Source organism: Sciurus vulgaris (assembly GCF_902686455.1).
Source record: "Sciurus vulgaris genome assembly, chromosome: 18".
NCBI classification, from domain to species: domain Eukaryota; kingdom Metazoa; phylum Chordata; class Mammalia; order Rodentia; family Sciuridae; genus Sciurus; species Sciurus vulgaris.
The window spans coordinates 28118885-28136033 of NC_136479.1; the positions used below are offsets into that span (position 1 = coordinate 28118885).

The 17149-nt window shown below is 50.2% G+C and overlaps 1 protein-coding gene across 7 annotated transcripts in view; it reads left to right on the plus strand.

Moving 5' to 3' along the window:
- Window positions 1-185: 185 nt before the first annotated feature.
- TNRC18 (trinucleotide repeat containing 18) overlaps window positions 186-17149 on the plus strand; it is a gene marked incomplete at its 3' end in the record, with an annotated part of 88890 nt that continues 71926 nt past the window's right edge. For 4 of the 7 annotated variants that reach the window (XM_079121061.1, XM_079121060.1, XM_079121063.1 and 1 more), the window contains exons 1-2: window positions 189-564; window positions 2454-2883. In XM_079121061.1, the coding sequence (XP_078977187.1) occupies window positions 2697-2883 (187 nt within the window). In that variant the 5' untranslated portion in view covers window positions 189-564; window positions 2454-2696. The other 3 variants (XM_079121065.1, XM_079121058.1, XM_079121059.1) reach the window with 3 other exon arrangements.

Consider the following 17149-nt stretch of genomic DNA (forward strand, 5'->3'; position numbering starts at 1 on the left):
AGGTGTTTACATGCGCGTGATGGGCGGCGCGCGCGGCCAATGCACGGCGGCCGGGGGCTGGCCCTGGGGGGGGGGCGGGCGCCGGGGAACAATGCGTGTTTCTTCGCCTGCGAGGGCTCCCCTCCCCCACCCCGCCACCCCCCCGCTTTTTTTTTTTTTTTTTTTTTTTTAGATCCAGCGAGAGGAACTTGAAAGGGGGGTTGTGTAATGTACCTTTTCCAATCCCGGGCTGTATATGGAGATTTGGGATTCTTTAAACCGGCGCTACCTGGATTTTATTAAAAAGCGGGGAGCTCGGCGGGAGGAAAGCTGGCTTTTCCGGGGGCTGCGGGAGCCGGGCCGCGGGAGGGCGGAGGAGTTGGCGCGCCGAGCGCTCGGCCCGGGGAGCGGTTTTCTACCAAAAAAAGGAAAGGCGGGCAAAAAGTGTGAGGCGGCTGCGGGTGGCGGAGGGGAGCGGCGGCCGCGGGATGGCGGGCAGCACCGGCGCCTAGCTGCGCCGAGAGTCGCGGCTGCTACCGGAGTCGCTGTCGCTGGAGCCCGGAGCCCGGAGCCCTGCCGCGCCAGGTACGCCGCTGGTCCTCCTGCTGCCCGGGCCGGGCGCGAGGGTCTCCAAACTTTGCAGTTCGCACCCCACCACCCCGTCCCGCCTGCCTCTTGGGGTGTGCGGGGGGTCCCCGAAACTATCCGGCTCTGGGGAACGAAATCGGGGGCCAGGGACTGAGGGAAAAGGGAGCCCTGGGAAGGAGGGGGCGGACTGCTGTTCCTTGGGCGCCCATCGGAGCCCCCAGTCCGCTACAGCCTGCACCACACGGCCGAGGGGCGTCGGTTCCCGGCAGGCGGCAGAGGCGGGGGAGCCGGGGACGCCGAGACGTTTTCGATTATAGGCTGTTTTTAATTAAAAGCCGGAATTCAGCCATTTTAACTGCATTTAAGAGGGGGAGACAAGTAGGGAAAGCGCAGCGGAGCCTGCGGTTGTCCACTCCAGCTTCTTTACCATTGCCTGGGTGTTCCGGGGGGCTTCACCCCGACTCCCTCAAGCCGGGGCGCCCTGGGCATGCTCCGAGAAGCTGGCTTCCCATATAACAATTTTTTAAAATCACGGGAAGCTCATCGCCTTCTTGAGACTTGAATCCTCGGATGTGACGATCTTAGATTTTTCCTAAGTAAACGCTGATCTGGTAACCAGAGCCTGATGCGAGGGAGCGAGGGGGTGTTTGTAACCCAAACCACGTTAAAATAGCCACCCTTAACAAAGTGGAGCAGGAGGCCGGGGGTCTGCTACGAAGGGGGTCTGCGGCTCGAGGGTCTGGGCGCGGAGTTGGGGCCCGGGGCTGGTACCCGCGAGCGGGCGGCTTTGGCGCGATCCGCGGCTCAAGAGAGCCCCGGCCTCCCGGAATCGGGAAGCTGAGCTGCCGCGGGCGGGCAGAGGGACAGCGAGGGAAGGGTGGGCTCCAAGATCCCCTCCCGCCCCCGCGGGAATCGGCAAACGACAAATCTTTTAAACAAACAGCTTGAAACTGGAACTGCAGGGGGATTTACCCAACGCTGGGGGAGGCGCCCCCCAGCCTGCCCGCGCTGCGAAGGTTTTCTTTTCTTTGTAGATTATTTTTGGGGGTAGGGAAAGCTGGGGTAGGAGCGAGGTCCTTGATCCCCTTCTTTCCCCTCTGACGCCCCCAATTCCCCTGTGCCAGGCCAAGTCCTCGGGCCACAGGATTCCCAGGCTGAGGCGTTGGAAAATGAAACCAAAGCTTGTTTTGAAGGATTCTTTCCAGTCCTTAGGCGAGAATGCCACGTCTCGGGTCCTCGTACTCAGACTCTGCGACTCACGGTGACTGGACGGGGGCGGCGGGCCTCCTTAGAAATAATAAACCCGCTTTGCACCCTCCCTCCCGAAACAACAACAACAAAAAGCTCCAAACCAAACACTCCTTTGGTGGCTCTCAGGGCGAGCTCAGGAAAATCAAACTCAGAAAAGGGAGGCGAGGGCCCCAAAAGGTTAAATATTAAACTTTCCGGATTAGATAGTGACTTAGTGTTCAGGGAGACATTTCGAGCCGCTCATGAAAAGGTTTCACAGTTTTAAACCTCGAAGCATGTGACGCCCGGGAATAAAACACTTCAGAGGTTTGTATTTACGCTGTCCGGGTGCGGCCGGCAGAGTGGCCTTTCCTAGTTTCGGGAGGACCGGGCGGCTGCCGTGGCAGAGTCGGGGCTGGGGCACAGTGCTCCACCGGTCACTTTTCTGAGCCAGATCCCCGGAGCCTGAAGTCGCCGGGGGACGGAGCATGGAGTTTTACTTTTCGTGGAAAAGGGGCTACTCCCGATTTTATTTTTGGCCACCATATCGGCAGCCCTAGACCCCGAAGGGCGAGGCGACTTTCTGAAACTTTTTCTTTTTCTTTTTCTTCCTCCTCCCCCTTGTCTTCCGCGGCCCGTCTCCTTTCCCTGCCAAGACGCCGTGTGTTTGGTCTCGCGCAGCTCTGCCTGGCTGTCCAGAGGGGCCTCGCCGCCGGTCGTCTGTGCGCCTCGGGCCGCGGGCCCGCCTCCGAGCGCAAGCCCCGCTGGCCGCCGCCATGCATGCCGCGGAGCCCCCGCCACCCGAGGACTCTGGGACTACATCGAGGCCGAACTTTTAGATCCCACTGAGCAAGGCCGGCGGGCCAGGTGGGAGACTGGCCGCGGCACTCCCGCGGAGGATGGATGGCCGAGACTTCGGGCCCCAGCGGTCCGTGCACGGCCCCCCGCCACCGCTACTGTCCGGCTTGGGCATGGACAGCCACCGCGTGGGTGCGGCCACTGCCGGACGCTTGCCCGCCTCTGGCTTGCCCGGCCCGCTGCCGCCCGGGAAATACATGGCCGGCCTCAACCTCCACCCGCACCCGGGTAAGTGTCCTGTGCAGCGCCTGCCCTTCCTGCCTGCCTGGGATCCTGGGGAGGGAGGCCTGGGAAGATCTACATGGCCTGTTGGGCGCCTCTCAGCCGGTCCATCGGTACTGGCGGGCTCGGGCTCAGCTCTCAATACCGGGAAATCCCTGGGCCTGGGGCAAGGCCAGTCCCGAGGCCCCGACCAAGAGCTGTTCGGCTGCGGTCTCCTGCGTGCCCGAGCCGCTCGAGATCCAGGCGTCTGCCGAAATTGGAGCCACCAGGGGCCATGCCAATCCCCGGGCCCCTGAGGCACTAGCCTGGGCTGGAGTTTGCGAAATCTGGGCGAGGAAAGAACAAGTCAGCCCCCACGCCCCATGAGACACCCGCTCCCCGAACTCGGATCTTTTTTCTTGGCAAACGAACGCCTTTCCCGGTGCCCGTGGGCCCAGAGTTCTGTCTGCAACTCCACCAGTGCGGAGCCGGGACCCGGGAGATGCACGGGGAAGTGGGTGACGGTGAACCCAGTTCTGGGATCCCTGTTTCCTGTGGGTTTCCGTGGGTCCCTCTTCTACCGGTGGGAGGGAGCGACCCTGCGCCCAAGGGCTCGCCGCGCGCGGTAGGGACGCCAAACCCTGCAGCTGCCTTTCCGAACCTTGGGGAAAGAGGTGGCGCGGGTAGTAGATCCGCGCGGGGCCTGGGCATCGGAGGGGGTACCAGGGATCCAAAAGGGAACCGTGGAGGAGTTATCCAAGAAGGCCCTGCTGGTTCCACCTTTTCCTGAGAGGGACTCTTGGGGCGCGGCGGAGACCGCACTGGGCGGGCGCCGGGCAGGGAGAAAGCAGCTTGCTGAGCCGGGCGTCGGTCGCGATGGGAAATGTGACGCGGGGCCGAAGACTGGCCCAGCCTCCGGGGGAGACAGGTCCAAACTGCCCCGCTGTTTTCTGTGCGTGATGTTAAGGAAAAAAAAGTCCACCTCTTCTTCTTCTTCTTCAAACTGAAGTTTAGAACTTTTACGATTTCCCAGGGAACTCCTGACGCTCCTCTAGTCTTTGGTTTCTTGGAGGAGACACCTCACCCCCCCGCCCCCGCCCGCCCACCCGTCTGCGCTCACCGATTTTGCCTCTCTCTTTGATTTTTCTCCTGGAACTTTTCTGGAGCCGGAGTAGCAGGGGCTCGGCGGGACAAAGGGCCTTTGTGAAGCCTCCTGCGGGGGAGGGGCGTGCGGAGATCCCCGCTGTCGGGGCGCAAGGACCGGGTCGCTGCTCCCCTCATCCCACCGCAGTGCGCCGTGTGCCCCTCCCGGGGCAGCGACAAGGGCCAGGGTTTTTTTTTGAGTAGTGAGCTATGGCAGAGCGAGGGGTGCTGGGCACCCCCGAGACAGGAATGGGGGTGGCCTTCGGTTATACAGGCCATCTGGACCTGTGTGCGCCGGGCAAAACCATGTTGCGTGTGTAAGTTTGCCTGTTTTTTCCACTCCTCGGATCACACAGTCGGTCCCGGGGTGCTGACACGCCCCACGAGCTGGGAATGAGATCTCGGGTCTCCCTGACTGGCCCGGCTTTTGCTGGCAGTGCGGGTCGCGGGAGATCTGGCTGGGACCTGGTGGAGGCAGTGTCCTCAAGAGAGTAGTGTAGTAGTCACTACTCCGGGAGCGCCTTCTGCTTGCACTGTTCTACTGCCGCGCCTGACCTGCCCACCGCAGTCCTACCACCAAACGCTCACTTGGTGGATGAGGAGGCCAAGGTGAGGACTAGCTGAGGAAGTCCAGCTGGAGGTGACCACAGAGTCCTTCGTCATGGCCTCCTGCCCTGGAAACTGCTTGACTTTTGCAGGCTTGGCAGCTGAGGTCGTGAGGAACCCGTGGGAAGGCCACCCCCATCATTGAGGCCTTGCTCATCTTGGAGGGAAAAGCAGGAGCTGGTGCCCCACATCCCCAAGGTTAGCAGTGGCAGGGACGTTTGAACCCCAGGCCAAAGCCCAGAGCTGAGCCCATACTAATCCCATTAGCCAAGAGGTGGGAGTGTATTGTACCCCCATTCACTGCTTGGGGTGGAGCCCGATTGGAAATTCCTCGGCCCAGTGCTCTCCCTCCCCTTTTCCCCTGTGGGGTGCAGGTGCTAAATTTTCTCCTCCCCAGCACACCACCTTCTCTTCTTTGGCTTTCAGCTCCTTAGGTTTTGCCAACCTTATCAGCCCCATCTTTATTTGTTTATTTTTGTACAAAAAGCCCGGAGAAGCTGAGTGATTTGCCCGGGTCACACAGCGAGGGAGAGACTCTGCTGGTTCCCATGGGGAGTTTGGTGGAGGGGCAGCGGCCTGCACCCAGGAGTGCCTTCTGGGTTACCAGGAACCTCTGGCTGCAGGAATTGCTTTAAGCAGTGTGGATCTGGCTAAGGGAATGGGTCCCTTCCTAAGAGGTAAAGGCAAGAATGAATGGGGTTTGGATCAAAGCAAGGTGGCATTTTCCTTTTCTATAACCTTGAGTATTGATACAGTTTGAGCAGTAAATATTCACAGCCTGGTCAGTGACATGGATAAGTAAGTGACAAGCACCTGGTGGGCTGGGCTCTTTGCTCTGGGGTTGGGAGGCAGGTCACTGAGTCCTCATGCATTGCAATTAAAGAGCCATTAGCAGGATTTTGTACTTCAGTTATTTATTCTCCCTGCCTCCACACCCTGGGCTGAATGGGGGGTGGAACTCAAGGATCAGGATGGGGAGGCCCTGCACTTTGGCCTGGTCAGTGGACAATAGGGGGCCATGGGCCTTCTGCAGGGTTCGTCAGCTCCATCTCTGGAATTCAACCTGTCAGCCTACTGGGATTGATTTGGAAAGATTAATCAGGACTGGCTGGTGGAGTGATGGCATCCTGAAGATAAGGGAGATTGGCTGAGCTCTTCCTTCTCTGGTCAGAGGCAGCAAGGGAGGCCTGGGGAAGGTTCTGGAAAATGGAAGGGCCTCTTGAGACCCCCGGCTCTTGCTGCCTCCTAGTTCTTTAGCTCCCAAACCCAGAGCTTTCTTCATTCCTCACTTGTTCATTTACTTAGCAAATAAATTCCAAGTGCTTCCTGTGTGCCAGGCTCTGCTTGGAACCTAGCACGCGGTAGTGAACCAAACAGAAGTCTTTGCCCTTCTTGGAGTGGACATTCTAGGGTGGGGGCCAGGCAATAAACACACAAATCATTGGAGGAAATAATTCTAAATAGGGACACAGGCCACAAAGAAAATAAAATGCCGCTGGTCTGCTCGGCCCAAGGGTGAGGGGCAGGGTCAGAGGGCCTGACCTGGGTGATGGAGGGAGCGATCCTTTTTGTGTGTGTGAAGAGCTGAAGAGTTCCATGAAGGGGACAGAATGCAGAAGCAGAAAGCTTGGCCCGCGAGCGTGGTTGGGAGCCGTCAGAAGACAAGATGGGGGAGGTGGATCCTGCCTGTCCCTGAAGGCCACTAATGAGGTCTTGGAATTTTAAACTGTAGGAATGAGGAGGGACTCAAATGGAGGGACATTTTACAGAACTGGCCTGTACTTTTAACAAATGTCAATGGTATGCAAGACAAAGGAAGGCTCCGAACTGCTCCTGATTAAAAGACTTAAAAAAAGAAAATTGTGAGAGCTAAAAGCAGTTTACCACCCTGAATTGGATCTTGGATCAGGGAAGTAATTGCTGTAAAGAAGATCATGGGGGCAATTGACGAAATTGGAGTATGGACTGTAGATTAACCGATAGCATCGAATCAATATGTTCCATGAAGTTGATAACTGCCCTGGTTGTGTAAGAGAGCGTCCTTGTTCTTAGGGAATAAGAATGCAGAATCATTTAGGGGCAAGGGACGCCATACCTACACCTTACTCATTAGTTCAAGAGCAAAAAATATCACTTAGATACATGTGTGCGGATATGGGGGAGGATACATCAAATAACAGAATGAGAAACAAGTTCACAGTTGTTGGATCTGGTGAAGGTCATATGGTAGTTCATTGTACTATCTCAAACTTTTCTCTGAATTTGAAATTATTCCAAAATAAGCATTTAAAAAAATTAAGCTGGCTGCCGGCCAGATACTGATAGACAAGGAGAGAAGTGGGGTGACTAGTTCGAGGCGAGGAGACTGCGGATGAGGGTAACCAGGGAGGGAAGCTGGAGATGGCGAGGGGTCTGGTGTTCTGTGGAGGTGGGGCTGCTTCTCAGACTCTGGAGGGCATGGAACAGGAAGGACAGCCCCTGGATTTTGGTCAGAGCAGCTCGTGGGAGGGATGGGAGGGACGGTTTGGGGAGGGGGTGGGGTGGGCCATTCCTTGGAATATGGCTGGTTCGGGATGCTTTTGTCTCTCTTAGATTAGTCTGCATTCGAACCTGATTTTACTCCCACCCTGTCACATAGCCCTCCACCCAGACTCTGTCCTTGTCATTGGGGGCACCCAGCCCAGCTATTAAGGGAACCCATAAGAGCTTCCCAGGGCCTGTTAGGGCCCTGGCCAATAGTCAGTCAGGATCAGGGTCCTTTTATTCTTTTTCTTTTTTTTTTTTTTTTTTTGCAAGTACTGGGGTTGGAACTCAGGCCTTGCCCCTGCTCTGCCATGGAACTACACCCCTAGCCCCAGGGCCAGGGTCCTTCATGACACCTGCTGCCTGCAGAGGTCTGGCATCTGACTTTGGAGGAAGAAAGGCCATCAGATTGGCAGCCACTAAACCTCCTGGCCACCTGTCCCAGTCCATGAATGTACCTACCATTAAACCTGAGGTTCCTCATGTGCTAATGAAAGTGACCAACCTCTTAGCTCAGGGGAAAAACCCAGAAAACAAAAACCCGACTCATACACCCTCACTAACAATTTTACATGTTTCTGAGCATGAGCCTGCTGATGCTCCTAACCTGCAATCCCTGATAATAAACTGCTTCATCAGAAGGCAGGCTGGCCTAGGGTCTGAGGTTTATGTCTTGCTCTTCTACTTAGTGGGCATCTGAGGACTCTTGTCAGCCTCAATTTTCTCATCTATAAAGTGGGTCCATCAGTTGTAATGAATTTGTTTGGTCGTTGTGAAGTTGGAATGAGCAAGCTCAGGCCAGGTACCTAGCCCAGGTATGGCCCTCTGCAAAAGTTACAGTAAAAGTGATGGCTGTAATTACAGTGATCATTAGCAGATGATTCACAAATCCCTCAGGCTAGTCCAGACCTCTCTGAGAGGCTCTGGAATTGCCCCGGAACCCTCTCTGGCTGGAGTTCAGACCTTGGACACAAAGATTCCAAACTGAACTCACCTTTTTTTTTTTTTTTTTTTTTTTTTACTTCTTTCTTTTCTGGTGCTGGGAATGGAACTCACAGCCTCACACAAACCAAGCATGGGCTTTATCACTGACCAACACCCCACTCCTCATCCTTTTTATTTTGTATGTCTCCCCTTTTTGTAAAATAACTGTACTCTCAAATGCTCCAATATTGAGTGTTTGGTTCACTAAAGTTTTACCAAATGGACACAACCCTGCAACCACCAGCCAGCGCAGGACATTTCCAGTCCTCCTAGCCGACTCCCCTGTGTTCCCTCTGGCTTACCACCTGTCCCCAACCCCAACATCATTCTTATTTCCATTACTGTAGATTAGTTTCGCCTATTCTGGAACTTTCTATAAATGGAATGATGCAGCTTGATCTCTTTTTTATTTCTGTTTTCCCTTGATATTTATATTTGTGGGGTTCATCCACATTGTGGTGTATAGCAGGAATTTGTAGTTGGCTCATTGCTGTTTAGTATTCCGCTCTATGAGCATAGCCCAATTTATCCAATCCCCTGTTGATGGACATTCAGGTTATTTCCAGTGTTTTCTATGAGTAATGCTGCTATTAACATGTCTTCGGGGGCGCATATGTACACATTTTTTTGGATATATACCTAGGAGCTGAGCTGCAGGGACACGGGCATACCCGGGCCCAGCTGTAGCGGCTATGGCTTTCCAGGGGTTGAACATTTGACATTCTTGGCAACTGTGTGTGAGTTTCAGTGGCTCTGTGTCTTTACCAATCCAAGATATTGTCACTTCCTTTAAGTCCTGTCCATACCAGTGTGCAGGTATTAGAATCTAATTTGTGCATTTAAAAAACTTGCATTTTTAAAAAAAAAAACTTCATCAAGGAATGTTTTGCATATAGGAAAATTCACTCAAGTCCTGCTTTGTGTTTAACATTACATTTTATTTTTTTAAAAGGAAAATGCCTTTATTGAATGTTAATTAATAGGAATCTATTTCTCAGAGTATACCTTTATCTATTTTTACATGGTGCTGAGGATGGAACCCAGTATCTCATGCATACTAGGCAGGCGTTCTAGCACTGAGCCACAACACCAGCCCCTGCACATTACACTTTAAAATAAAAGTTATACATCATTTAAAAAGTCAAATAGTGTTGGAAGGGTTATAAAGAAAATGAGCAGGCCCCGTCTCCTCTCTTCACTGGTCATTTCTTCTTTTAACTCGTTTTTTGCTGTCTCATCCATATTTCTGAGTAATTACGTCTACTATGAGTTATTTTTCATTTTTTGAGATTCTGTATTGTACTGGGGAAGAAGGAGGCTTTTGCATAGATTGCCAGACTGGATCCTGATTCTCCCGTATATTGTATGAGATCAGTTTCTTTGCCTCTGTGTCCCTTGGTTTTCTTGCTTGTAAAATGGGCAATAATAGCATAGTCCATGAGATTGTTCCGAGGGTTAAATAGTTACTGCACGTAAACCATTTAGAACTGTATTGGCATATGATTAATATTCATTTTTTTTTTGGTACTAGAGAAGAAACCTATGGGTGCTTAATCACTGAGCCACATCCCCAGCCTTTTTTGTTTTTATTTAGAGACAGGGTCTCACTAAGTTGCTGAGGCTGGCTTTGAACTCGCATTCCTCCTGCCTCAGCCTCCTGAGACATTGGGATTACAGATATGTGCCACCATACCTGGCCCATTATGATAATTATTTTTGTTACCCCTCTATCATTTCTACTGTACCATGCTCCCAATATTTGTGAAATATGGTTGTTTAAATCAGTTTTATTGTTATGGCTTTGTAAATATTGTTCACATGTGAGCCAAGTTGTGTAATAAGATTAATTTCCCTTTTCTTCTGGAGTTATTAATTGCTTCTTTTAAAAAAAATTGTTGGGGCTGGGGATGTGACTCAGTGGTAAAGTATTTGCCTGGCATGCGTGAGGCCCTGAGTTCCATTCTCACCATTGCAAGATAAATAAATAGAAATTTGCCAGATGTGAGCAATTCAGTCACAAGTCAACAACTTCGTGAGGCCCTAAGCAACTCAGTGAGACCCTGTCTCAAAATATAATATAAAAAGAGCTGGGGATGTAGTTCCTGGGTTCAATGCCTGGTATCCCCCCAAAAAAAAAAATTGTTGGGATTTTTTTTTTTTTTTTTTAGAGTCTCTGGCTTTTAATCTCTTGATATATTTTACGTTTGGTCATATTTATTGGATTACTGCCCCTTTCTTTTCTTGGAGATGTCCTTTCTGAATTTTCCATCTACATGTCTGGTTGCTTGGTTCTGGGCCTATGGTAGAAACCATCCTCTTTCAGACTCTGCTTTGCCACCATGTTGGATTCATTGTTTCCTGATTCCCACGCCTTCCACTTCCTGTTTTACTTCCTGGTTTCCATAGCGCACATTCTGCAGTAGCTTTTCTGTGAAAGAGAACATGGAAAGCCACTCTTCCATGGCTTCGCGTGCCTGAAAAATGCCTTGATTCCACCTCCACCCACGTCTTGGAAATAATTCCCCCTGAGGATTTTGAAGGAACATCCCAACAGGACGGACCTTCCACATTCCAGCGCTACTTTGAAGGACTGTCACCGTTTTCTTTGTTGTTGTTTTGGATGCTGGGGATGGAGCCTAGGGCCATTTCGATTCTTGATCTTTTTACGTGAACCACTTTTTCTTCTTTTCCAAATGCTTAACACCTTTCAGAATCACATAGTAGTGAAGAGCAAAGACTTTCTGAAATTCCTAATATGTGCTTCCTGGTATGTGGCTTGTACGTTTTACCTAACTGAGCCTTGGCTCTCTCTTGATGGTTGTGTGATGACTACATGAGTTTGTATCCCTGGAATTGCCGAGCACAAAGTAAGCCTCACCGTTACTATTACTGCTTTTCTTTGTCTCACTGTCGTTTTGAAGTTTCAGGTGGAGGTGCTGTGCTGGGGGTCCTTTTGCATTTGCTGTGTTGGGTGCTATAATGGCCACATCAATCGGGAATTTTTTTTTTTTTAATACTGAGGATTGACCCCCAGGGGTGCTCTACCACTGAGCTACATCCCCAGCCTTTTTTATTTTTATTTTGGGATGGGTCTCACTAAGTTGCTGAGGTTGGCCTCAAACTTAGAATTCTCCTATTTCAGCCTCCTGAGTCACAGGGATTACAGGTGAGTGCCACAGCACCCATCTTGAAATTTTGTGTGTGTGTGTGTGTGTGTGTGTGTGTGTGTGTGTACTAGGGATTGAACTCAGGGGCACTCGACCACCGAGCCACATCCGCAGTGCTATTTTGCATTTTATTTAGAGACTGGGTCTCAGTGAGTTGCTTAGTGCTTTGGCTTTTGCTGAGGCTGGCTTTGAACTTGCCATCCTCCTTCCTCAGCCTCCTGAGCCGCTGGGCTTACAGGCATGCGCCACTATGCCCGGCTTGAAATTTTTTTTGTATCATTATTTTTATTAGGAGTTTATAATTGTCACCTTTTTTTTTTGCCGTTCTCTAGTACTATGAGGTAGATATCCTGGATCACCTGGACCAATCATTGAATGTTCTGTTTCGTCTGCTTTTTAGATGTCTTCTACAATGTCTTCTAGCTCTTCAATTTAATTTTTTAATTTGGCGATCATATTTTTAATTTCTAAAAGCATTCATAATCTAGGTGTGCTTATTTTTCTTTCTTTCCTTCCCTTCCCCTCCCCTCCCTTCCTCTCTCCTCCTCTCTTCTTCCGTTCTGCTGGGGTTAGAATCCAGGGTCTCATGCATACGTATCATGCATTCTGCCACTTGTTAGAAATACCTCGGTGCCACAAGAAACCAAACATGTACTTGGACATGGGCTGGCAAGGCAAAAATTATTCTTCAGCAGAAGGATGTGCCCCAGAGGGAATCCAGGGGGCAAGCATACCTGGGCAGGCAGTCTGCCTATTCTTATCCCCAGTGCTGTGCTCCCCTTTGCCCTGATTGGAGGAGCTGGGGTACAATCTACCCAGTTAGCTAATTTTAAAATTGGGGTGGGCAAAGGGAAGGACGTAATTAAAATGGCTACAATTAGATCCAATTAAAGCCAAATACTATATTCTGAAAATGGACCACCAGACTTTAATTTTTCACACACTGAATTATATCACCAACCCTCTTTTTTTTTTAAATAATATCCTGTTCTTGTTTCATGGATACATTAATTCTCACCACTTGAATGGTATTAATTTTACTTTTTCCTGGAGTTTTCTCATGACTTGTGTTTCCTCCAAGTCTCTTCCCTTTTTTTTTTTAAAGAATATTTTTTTAAGTTGTCGATGAACCTTTATTTTATTTATTTGTATGTGGTGCTCAGAATCAAACTTAGTGCCTTACCCATGCTAGGAAGTGCTCTGGCCCTGAGCTACACCCCACTCCCTCTTTTCCCTCTTGTCTTCATGTTGGAGACCTCAGTGGGCATCTGCTGATTGACTCTCAGAGTTTCACTGTGCTTAAGAAAGAGGCATTACAGGGCTGGGATGTAGCTCATGGTAGAACACTTGCTTAACATGCACGTGGCCCTGGGTTCCATACCCGGTACCTTAAAAAAAAAAAAAAAAAAAAAAAAAAAATGACTGCAAAGTAGGCGGGGCTCCTCTGCAGGGGCGGGGCTGGTTGGCCATGAACTTCCCGAATATCTGTCTCTGTTAAAAAGATACTTTCTATTTGATTTTGTAAATTTCAAACAAGAATCCTTCAGGTTCCAGCATGCTTAGGTTTCAGTCTGGTGGCGCCTGTTCAGGAACCAAGTACGCCTGTGGGCTGAAGATGGGCTTGGCTCCCTGGCTGGCTATCTTTTGGTCCCCCCACCAGCCCTGAGAATTCAGCCCCCCGCCCCCACTTTATCTTTCCTAGTAAGCAGAGGGCTCACTGGGCGTGGGGGAGCCTCTAGATTCTTCTATGGGTGGAATCAGCTCCCTTGCTCTCAGCCACTTTCTGTGTCCTGATCTTTAGATCAGGTGCCAGCCTCTCTGTTTTGAAGTCTCAGGAATGGCTTCTTTTCTTCTTCTTTAAAATATTTTTAGTTGTAGATGGACACAATACCGTTATTTTGTTTGTTTAGGTTTCTGGTGGTGCTGGGCATCGAACCTAGTGCCTTGCATGTTCTAGGCGAGCGCTCTCCCACTGAACCCCAACCCCAACCCCTAGGAGTGACTTGGTTTCTAGATCTGACACTTCAAGCTTAGTTTCAGCTTTTTGTTGTATTTTTGTACTGGGGATTGAACCCAGGGATGCTTAGCCACTGAGCCACATCTCCAGCTGGTTTTTTATTTTCTTTATATTTTTTTAGATGTCGATGGACCTTTATTTTATTATTTTTCTGTGATGTTGAGAATTGAACTCAGTGTCTCACACATGCTAGGCAAGCGCTCTACACTGAGCCACAACCCCAACTCCCGCCAGCCAGTTTTGTATTTTATTTAGAGACAGGGTCTCACTGAGTTGCCCAGGGCTTTGCTAAGTTGCTGAGTTCTGGCCTTGAATTGGAGAGCCTCCTGCCTCAGCCTGCCTAGCTGCTGGGATTACAGGTGCCCACCGCCGCGCCCAGCTGATTTTCAGTTTTTCCCACTCTTTACCCCGCCTCTTGTCCATCAGATTTCCTGCTCCCAACTTGACGGAGTCTCCTTTCCATTTCTCTCTTGTTCTTCTTTCTCCCCTTTTTAAACCAGGTCACTGTCATTTTTGTGAGGGTCTCCACTTTGGAGAGGGATTTCTAAAGTGTAAAACTCTGCTCCATAGTTTCTAGGGTCCCGCCCACAATCTGCATGGGGCTGGTGCCCAGACACCCAGCTGTCTGCTTTCTGCCCTCCCTCAGGGGCCTCACCCCTTCCCCTCCCCTCTCCTTTCCCTTCAGTACTGGAGATTGAACCCAGTGGTGCTTAACCACTGAGCCATATCCCCAGTTCTTTTTTGTATTTATTGAGAGACAGGGTCTTGCTGAGTTGCTTAGGGCCTCTCCAAATTGCTGAAGCTGACTTTGAACTTGTGATCCTCCTGCCTCAGCCTCCCGAGTTGCTGGGAGTGATCATAGGCAGGAATGCACCACTGCCCTGGCTATAACTACCTCTTCCCTTCGCAGCGGAGTCCTTAGGGGAGAAGTTCAATCGGTGGGGACATCCTGCATAATTACTTTAGCACGGAGGATGTCTGGAGTCCTGGGGCCCGACTGGTGAGGTTTTTGCAGGTCATTGTCTGGGCCAGGCGTCGACTGCTCCCTGGCTGCCTATTTGTTGTCCTGTATTTAAATTCAAGCACAGATTTTGTGAGGCCTGGTGTCTGGTTGGAGCAGAACAAAATCCCTGCACAGAGCGGGCCCAGATTTGGTGATGGGAGAGGGACTGGAGCTGAGCTGAATTGCGGGGCTTGTGCCTGGGTCGCTTGGGGGAGGAGCTGGCCCATTGGGAATCTGCTTACGGGGGGAGAGGTTGGCAAGGGGACTGGACTGGGAAATGGCCCTTGGGCTGGGGGGCCTGGGGCTGGCTCCTGGGGGCCAGGCTGGCTATCCGGCCTGTGCAGTCAGCACAGTGCCCCCAGACAGCTGCCTCCTTGCAGTGGGAGCCGTGGATGGTGGCAGCAGCCGCAGGTCCCCAGCCACAGTGCCATGATGTACAGAGTAGCTGCCCCCCTTTCCTTAGAGGGGAGTGTCATGAACAGAGGCTACAGGTGAGGCACTGGGCCCAGGGTCTTGCCTTTTTTGCTACTTTTATTTCATTTTTTTATTCCTACAGTTTTTGGCACTGGGAATTTAACCCAGGGTTACTTTACCACTGAGTGATAGTCTCTCCAGCCCCCCTCCTCTTTTTTTTGTTTTTTAATTTTGAGACAGGGTCTCACTAAGTTGCCGAGTCTGGCCTCTATCTTGCAATCCTCTTGCCTTAGCCTCTGGAGTCACTGTGATTACAGGAGTGTGCCACCGTGCACGGCTGCTTTCCTTTTCCTCTAGTAGAAAGTAAGACACAGAGAAGTTGGGTCACTTTTCAAGGTCACACAGCCAGCAAGTAAGGCATTGAGAAACAAGGCCTGTTCTCTGCAGAAAGCTGGGGTGCTATCCGGGATGAGAGGCATTGGTGGGAATTTTTTCTTGCCTGCTTTCTTTATTGTCTCATTTTTGTTTATTGACTTGCTTTGGTTTTTGTAGATGTGTCAATGTCAGAGTGTGTGAAAATTACACAGAATGTAATATTTACCATCCTTGCGTGCAGATTAGCTATTGGCAGTCCTCCCCTTTATTTTGCAGAACCGGGGATCAAACCCAGGGCCTCCCACATGGTAGGCAAGCGCTCTACCCCTGAGCTACATCCCCAGTCCTTTGGAAACATTTATCTATTTATTTATTCATTGTGCTAAGAATTGAATCCAGGGGTGCTCTACCACTGAGCTATATAGTCCAGCCCTTTTTGTTTTTTATTTCAAGACAGGGTCTCACTAAGTTGTTTAGGATCTTGCTAGGTTTCTGAGGCTGGCCTCAAACCTGCAATCCTCTTGCCTCAGCCTCCCAGAGTCATTGGCATTACAGATGTGTAAGGCTGTAGCCAGCTACTCTGGCTTATTTTTAAGGAAATCTTTTATTGGTCTTTAAACTCCCAAACGTGCACAGAATTATTTTGCCAACTTAACTCACCTATGTGATTTGTCAGCCAGATGAAAAACCCCAGAAGCCACCTTGAATTCAAGACTTTATCCAGGGGATCCCCTACTGGGACAGGTTGCCTAGAGGTCAGCCTGTCCTTGAACTGAGGGTAAACGGAGCCGCAGGGTAGTTTCTCTCAAGTCTGGCGTCTTCCGCTCAGCATCACCCCGGGGAAGTCCACCCTCCGTGTTCTGTGTGGCCAAAGGTCATTCCCTTGGGGAGCAGTGTCCCATCCGATGATTGTGTCACCGTCTGTTTACCTGTCTGCTGTTTGCTGTGGTTGTTTCCTGCTTTGACTGTCCCTGGTAGGAAGATTCTTGAACCCTGTCTTCAGTGCGCGTTGTATGTGCCTCACTACCGGTCAGAGCGTGGCGGCGTGCGCCAGACTGTTCTCTGAGTGTTGTCCTGCGTTCCCCTCTTTCCAGGTGGGCATTAATATTTTTCATCATTTCCTTTGGCATTTTAACCATGTGGTGGATGGGTAGGAAGTTTTCTAGTTTCGTGGTACTGGGGATGGAACCCAGGGCCTCATACATGGTAGGGCCTCTACTCTGAGCCACATTCCAGCCCTAGAGTGATGAATTTACATTTCTCTGCTGGTTTAAGAAGGTGAATGCCTTGCCATAAATTTAGTAGCTGTTTGGGCTTCCTTATTTGTGATCATCCTTTTTCCCATTTTCATAACAAGTTGTATTTTTCTTTTCTTATTAAAAATATTTTTAGCTGTAGATGGACCCAATATCTTTATTTATTTATTTATGTATGTATGTATGTATGTATGTGGTGCTGAGAATCGAAACCAGTGCCTCACACATGCTGGTCAAGTGCTCCACCACCGAGTCACAACCCCAGCCCTCAAGTCGTATTTTTCTTATTGATTTGCAAGAACTCTTTCGATATTCTGGCATTGGTGATCTATATTGGTGTAGATCTTACGCACAGTGCCTTGCCTTTCCTTTTACCTAATGGTGTCATTTGATGTATAGAAGTTCCTAATTTTTATGTAATCCAGCATATCAGTCTTAACTTAATGGTTAATGCTTCTTCTGTGTCTTTAGGAAATCTTTGCCAGTGGGCTGAAGGTACAACTCAGTGATAGGGCACTTGTCTAGCATGAGTGAGTCCCTGGGTTTCATCTGTAGCAACAAGCATCATACAACAGCTATAGCAACATAAAAAATACACACACACACACACACACACATATAAATAAGTAAATAAAAATCAAAAAATAAAAAGAAATCTTTGCTGGCACTTACATCATGAAGCTATTTTCTACTGTGACAGTGTATTTAGGATTTATGTTTTATTAGCTTTTTGTGGGATAGTGCTGGGAATTGAACCCAGGGCCTTGTGCCTGCAAGGCAAGCACTCTACCAACTGAGCTATATC